This window comes from Fulmarus glacialis, unplaced genomic scaffold (assembly GCF_000690835.1).
Source record: "Fulmarus glacialis isolate BGI_N327 unplaced genomic scaffold, ASM69083v1 scaffold33291, whole genome shotgun sequence".
In the NCBI taxonomy this organism is placed as follows: domain Eukaryota; kingdom Metazoa; phylum Chordata; class Aves; order Procellariiformes; family Procellariidae; genus Fulmarus; species Fulmarus glacialis.
The window spans coordinates 27,581-34,655 of NW_009192690.1; the positions used below are offsets into that span (position 1 = coordinate 27,581).

At 41.5% G+C, this 7,075-nt stretch overlaps 1 protein-coding gene across 1 annotated transcript in view; it reads right to left on the reverse strand.

Moving 5' to 3' along the window:
* WRNIP1 (Werner helicase interacting protein 1) overlaps positions 1-6,568 on the reverse strand; it is a gene marked incomplete at its 5' end in the record, with an annotated part of 15,549 nt that extends 8,981 nt beyond the window's left edge. Inside the window, 2 exons of the mRNA XM_009587187.1 lie at positions 5,147-5,391; positions 6,377-6,568. Coding sequence (XP_009585482.1) covers positions 5,147-5,391; positions 6,377-6,568 — 437 coding nt within the window. The remainder of the gene's footprint in view (positions 1-5,146; positions 5,392-6,376) is intronic.
* Positions 6,569-7,075: the final 507 nt, after the last annotated feature.

The following is a 7,075-nucleotide window of genomic DNA, read 5'->3' on the forward strand; positions in this document are numbered from 1 at the left end:
CACATCCTGTGGGAAAAATGTATCTAGCTATATACACGTATGCATCTTATCATATTTTTATTTCCATCTCCTTATTTCTCATGCATTTGATAAAGCTAGAAAAAAGAAATTAACACGCACACACAGTGGAACTCCAAAATAACCGCACTTTCTCCAAGGTGTTTCAAACACCTTCTTCATGTTTGAACGGGGAAGCAGAAGAATATAACAGCACAGGGACTTACTCAGTCAAGTATCTCATGCACCAAATTCCTTGAAAATCAGGGAGCAATGTTCACCCCTCAGCTCTACAGATGGGCACCAGATTTTTCTACATGCAATGAAAGAAGCCAACAAAGAAAGCAAAAGCTGTTTTTAAAAACCCAGCAGGCACTACACACAGATGTCCTGCTGCTAATACCTCCATCAACAGAGAACAAAACCAAATATGCTGCACACTGAGCAAACACTTTGGGTACACCAGCAGGGCAGACCAAAGAGAAGGTTTCGCCTGCAGGGACTAAGCTCTTTGCCTGCTGCTGCAGAGAAGAACACCACGTGCTTGAGGCCTCCTCACACCGATACCCGCAACTGCACTCAACAACTGCAAATGGAGGAGAAGTGTTGAGAGCACTAAAAGGCAGGTACTACGCTTGCAAGAAGCTAAGAAAGTATGTCCCAAACAAAGTCGAGGCCTCAGAGCCCTTTTGCCATTTATTTGCTAATTAGAAGCTGGGCAAGAAAGCTGAGTTATACTCCTGTCTCTTCAGTTTCACTATAGGCCTCTAAGTGCCTTGTTGACTCAACATAAGCAATTAAGTACTACAGGAATTGAAACAAACGTGCACAAGGAAGTACAGAAAATCTGGTTACAAGCAAAGGTCTTGTCCATTTCCATAGTGAAATCCAAGTTACAACATATTGGTAATGGAAATTCTGCTCCAAATAATGTATTATGTATTAGGCTGATCCAGTCCATGTCTACAACAATGGCACGACATACTGGACATGATAAAGAACAAGAATAAACAGAGAAAATTTCTACATACAAGCTGTTTGCACAGCATATTGATGACAATCACTGACTGGAAACAACATAATGCTTCCCTGTTCCATAATCTCAGCTCCATTCACACTCAGTATTTCAAAATAACATTTTATATTCAGAATAACTGAATTCAGTTATTTTTTCTGAGGAATTAAAATCTTAAATTCCGTTTTTTTGATGATTTAACTTCTCTAGGCAGGAGCCGAATTTCAAAATCAGGATGACAATTATTTCAATACCTTGGCTTTCAAAAGACACTCGCTGTATTTTACATTTTTAAGCCCATCCTGTCTTCAGAAGCTCATGTGCCCTACACCGTTCCACTTTACCCGACTTCTGCACACCATAGAACTGCAAGGCAGAATAACTCCCATGCTTTCTGACCTCTTCCCAAGCAGATAGGCAATCCCATATTTTTTTCACTCTCCAAAATTACACTGAACATCCACTGGACGCCAATGCTCAACGTTGGTACCTTGTAACCAATGATACTTGGAGACAAAAACATAATCAAGCCAAAAAGGATGCCCCTGGATCCATCACTCACTGAGCTGAAGGTGATACACTAGCTTAAGGAATGGAAAACTACTACTACAGGATAATAAATCCTTCTTCCAACTCCTCCTTTTCTCCATACCCTCAAGATACTCTGTGCCAAGAACCAACACGAAACGTATGATGAACTACCCATAAAACCTGCACAACACCGCAGTGTTTGATCCAATGACAATACTGTAAGCAGTATCAAAGAGTAAATATAAGGAAGTCCAAGCAAGGAGAACCTGTATGATGAAAGATTTAAAAATAATAGAGCAGACATGAGATAAAGGATCCATTGCTTCTTTCACATATAAATCAGTACTTTCTTACTTTCTCAGTGCAATTATTCTCACTGTACTCACTCCTTGACAAATTGCAACGCTTTTACAGGCAAATACAGTTCTTCATCTGAAATGGTACAGTATGATATGCATTGCTCACTGCCTTGCAGCATTGTCTTTGAATGTCGCCTCTCATCCCAGCAACTCTATTTCCTGCAAGGAAATTGGATGGATGTACCAAAAAGGGAATAAATTTCAAAAAGGTATTGAACACTGAAGACCCAAAGGAAGCCCATCTTCAACGCTGTGATTTACAAACCAGTAAATTCAAAACCTGTCAGTACTTGTAATACAGCCACTAACAAGCTGAACTGCATGATGTCTGGGCTTGCCTACAGGAAACTGGGGATCCTTTCATTTCCCCCAGCTGTGCGCCTTCTGTGCTATCTAACTTCAAATGCATTAATCCACCATCCAGTTTACTATCTGACTTCAATTAGAGATACCGCTCTGAGGGCAGCACTTAAAAATAAAAAGCCAAGAAAAGAAGAATTTGATTTCCTCGATCACTGACACAGTACAAGTGTACTGTATCAGCGTACACCTGGAACAGTCTGTGCTATTACTGAGACAGCATAAACTGCAGAAAGCACAAGCAAAGTTTCAGCAATGTAAAGCGTCTTTAACATTGACTTCTCCTTACTTTTCTTCCTCATGAGTATGTTTCTTCCTTTCATATTCCCCCGTCTTTCAGCTTAATTTACTGCAGGCTTTAAGAGGCTTTTGATGGCAGTAAAGTTAATGAAAATATAACACAAAGCACATCTTATCCTAAAGAAATCCAGTAACTAATATAAAAACTGTCAAAGAAGCTTTATGAGCGTGATGATATAACAAAGATACCAAAGTAGGTAACACCTCCTGCTAGTTCTATTTCAGCTTTACAGCAAGAAAAGGCCACAGCGGGATAAAAGAGAAGCCAGGTGACCTAACCTTATCAGAAACTTGCAGCAATGGTGGAAACAAGATAAGAAAAAGCCACCAAGAAAATTTAAGCAAACAGATTCGGGTAGAGCACACTTTCCTTTTGATGACTGCTGCATGTGCATGGAGTGCAGAGATGATGAAACCTATTGAATCACTCAGCGATGGCTACATTCTCTTTGAGCGCAGAAGATGCCTGTAGAGACTAAGGAAGATTCACCCTCACCTTATTCTTCAAGGTAATAGGAGAGACCACAAAGAATCATCCTCTTCAAAATCTCATCTAGGTCAGCCATCACATCAGACAAGTGATGTGATACCAAGACCACCTAATAAACTGAGGCCAAGCAGCACATGCAGGACTTCATACACTTCCGTGGTTTGGGAAGGGAGACTCACATGGGAAATGAAATCCAAAATTCAATATACACATCTCTTGTGCCTTCTGGCTATACCTCTGCAGCATTTTCAAAGTAGGCATGCCCCACATTTGGGGACATGCTGCCTTATGGCTCCTTTTCCAACTCTGGAACAAAGGTGAGCACAGTGAACAACCAATTCAACTGTAATTCGTGACTTTCATTTATTCCTCAGGACAGCATGAACACTGTTAACTACCTGCATCTAATGGCAGCCCTGCTTCATAGAGGCAGGGAGATGAAGAGGTTAAAGACGAGACACAGCTGCTCCTGCAGAGTAGTAGGTGGAGAGGAAATGAAGGAGCAGAAATGGTATGGACAGTGAAGCAAGAAGGAGGAATTAAAAAGGAGACCAAAACCAGAACCACAGTATGGGACAGGATGGCTTATAAAAAGTCAAACTCATCAGCAATGGTATGAATGAACTACAGACCAGAACCAGACAGCAGCAGGAAAGACAAGAAAGACTTAACACACAACTGCAACAAACACTTCTAAATTCTGAACCCCATTTTTATTTTTAAATGCTCGGCTCCCACGTTAGCCATTGGAATGAAGCCCTCTCCCTCCATGGATAGATTTCTGAAACTGTGCTAGTCTGACAGTCTGCCTGTCAGACTTCTTTCAGTTTGATGAAGCACCACACCGTGCTGTTTAAATCATCCATAGCTAACGGAAGGTTACAGATACGGAGAGTCTAGCGAAACCCAAACCCAAACAACTGCAACTGAAACTATGCCTTGTACTTTAATCCCATACAGAAAGGAAAGTCTCTGAACCCCAGTCAGGGTGTAACCACAACCACAGCTGTGCCATTACATTAAGGCTGACAGTACTGCACTCTCTTCTAAAATTCACATTACTACAACATGTAAAAGCTACAAATGAGTAAACCATGAGGCAGGGTACCCTAAAAATAAAAAGGGAATAGCTTTCCTTCCCTGCACGGACCTCAGCATTCAGGTTGGTGATTCTTAGTGCTTATATTCTGTGACAAAGCCAAAAGACAAAGTGGATTCCCTCTCATTTATTTCATATGGAGTGCCTGCCCAGTTACCACCATGTCAATACACTATAAATTACTAGGAGTACAGACAAGCATCAACACGAAAGAACTGTAGTAACCTGCATGAAAGTAGCGCAGTACCAAGCATTATCCTTATTTGCCAGCTAGCCATTTCAGAAGGCAGATAACACCCCTTATGGACAAATCTGGACCTTGTTTTTTCCAAAACTCTCCCAAATGTTTAACGTGACTCTATCTGGCTTGGACAACAAGGAGCAGAGAAAAACAAAGTCTATCTTAAAACAATCTATTCACACCTCACAGGAACAGCCCCCTCTCCCCACAGCATACCATAAAACATACCACAGCACTTATCCTGCAACTAAAGAACAGTAATATCCTCCCTGACCTTATTAAAAAAAAATTCTCAGAAACCCACAAACTTTTGTCAGGCACTTCCAAATTAATTTAAGAGGGGATGCCCCATCCACCACTTAATGGTAACATGATGCTTTTACAACCAGTAGCAAGAAGTAACACACATTAGGTCATGACAAAGACTCAGTTACAGGCTTCCACAACAAATCCTCAGCAGCAGAACGGATTTAAATATCCTGGGAGGGCGAGTCAGGAGTTACAGATCCAAGTATAAAACTCTCTCTCCTAATCCAGATGGTGAGATTATGTTTTGGATGGAGAGAGCCAGTGCTTTAAATTCTCTCTCCCCCGTCACCCCCCGCCCCTGCCATATGCTGCCACTTCTTTTTTTTACTATCAGAAGTGGCTAGGGTTTCTCTTCCCACCCCCCAACTGCTTCATTCTCTCCCTGGCAGGCAGTGAATTCCTCGGGCTGTGTGCGTTAAGACCCTGCAGCCCATAAAGTACTCACTCTGAGCTCTCGCTGCTGCTGCCAGTCGCAGAGCTGCTGCGCTGGTCGCCCTGGCCCAAAACCTGGACCCCTAAAGACCTGACGGCCCGCATCAGAATCGCCTCCATTGCTTCAACCGAGAGCTTCTCCAGGACGATCACCCGGCATCGGCTCAGAAGAGCGGCGTTGACTTGGAAGGAGGGATTTTCTGTGGTCGCTCCTATCAGGGTCACCGTCCCACACTCGACGTGAGGAAGGAAAGTGTCCTGAGGATGGGAGGGAAGCAGAAAAAGCTGATCTCGATCAATGACAACCTGAAACATCCCATGTGAGTAGGCTACGTTTTTTGTGTCTTCTGAGTCTTTGTGTTCCCTGTTGATATGACAAATAACCTCACTGACAAGGCAACTCATCTGCTCAGCTATCTAAATGATTTAATTTCACACACACAGCATGTTATGGGCTGTTCACCTTAATAACTTGTGCTTGCACCAAGAATGACCCTACCAGCTGAAACGAAACAGTGTCAAAAATCTGCAAATTTTTAGTTTATTTATGTGACTTTGGTTTATTGCTTAGCAAACATAAGATACCATGAAACTGCCTTATCAAATATAACAAATAGTGAGGCTACTTATAAATACTCATTGGACCAATCTTTAGGGCTACAGTTCCCTACAGAATTCTACAGGATGGCTCAGAAAACTATAGGAAGATTAGAGTATGGTTTGATATAGAAACTGCAACCTGTAGTACAGAATTCAAGCTTGCCATCGTATGACTATGGTCTCTTTTTTCTTTTTAATGGCACTATGGTCTCTCCTCTCACAGAGAAGAGGGGACAACATTAAGCCAAACAAACACCCTAGGCACGTCCACATTCCAGGCCTTTGTAAAGGTAATGCAGAATGCTACCCCCGGGGAGGAGGCTGAAATGAAGATATGTACGGCAAACATTACTAACATGACTTTGCAGAAATAACATTTCAGAAAAATGTCATATAAAGCCCAGCACATAAGTCAACTATAAGTATAGCTCAGACTTTCATTTAAATCTTTGAATCACAATAATTAAACACTGATTGGAAGTTAGTTATGGAATTTAATTTTTATGTTTCTCCCTAATTCATGTACTAAAAACATTAACACTAAAATCAAAAGCCCAAAGTAAGCTATCATCTTAAGGCAAAGTGGGAAATTTTACAGAAGTGCTGACAAAGGCTTTTTCCAAAAAGTGGCGTAGTATAATACCTGCTGAGATCTATTGAAACGATGGATCTCGTCAATAAAGAGTATGGTTTTTCTCTTGAAGAGTCTTTTTTCATTCTGGGCTTGGCTGATGACATCTCGAACATCATTTGTCTTCGCACTTGTGGCCGACAGTGTCACAAACCTCGTGCCATTCTTTTTGCTGCTGTTGGCTATGATGTGTGCCAGCGTAGTCTGAAACAGCAATAGGAGAAAGCTTTGTAAAAATCGTTTTGGACACAGAAAGTACTCACTTGAAGGAAATTTGTAAAGAACAAAGCTGTATGTTCTGGACATAGGGACAGTGTTGACAGTTTATAGAATAAGGTATTTTAGTTCATGCTATTCTAGCACACAGAACAGTTAAAAACTTCCTGCTAAAGGTAGCTGCCAATTCCACTGCTGCATTTCTAATGCCTGCACTTTTACGCACCAGACCTATTCAGTCGCAATACTGAAAAGGCCAGCAATGACAGCTGTCTCCTTTACCACAGAAGAAGAACTCTTTGCCAAATAAATTTCTGTCGCAGAAGACGGGGTGACTGCAATTCGCTGTGCGGTTATTTTGTAGAGTATGTTCATGGATAAACAGGTGGACTACCCCGAGACACCTGCAGGAGAGTTTACAGTGCAACCACATTTAAGAAATAAAAAGCTACAATGTTGTTAATTAAAGCCTTTTCTATTTCCACTGCACATAAA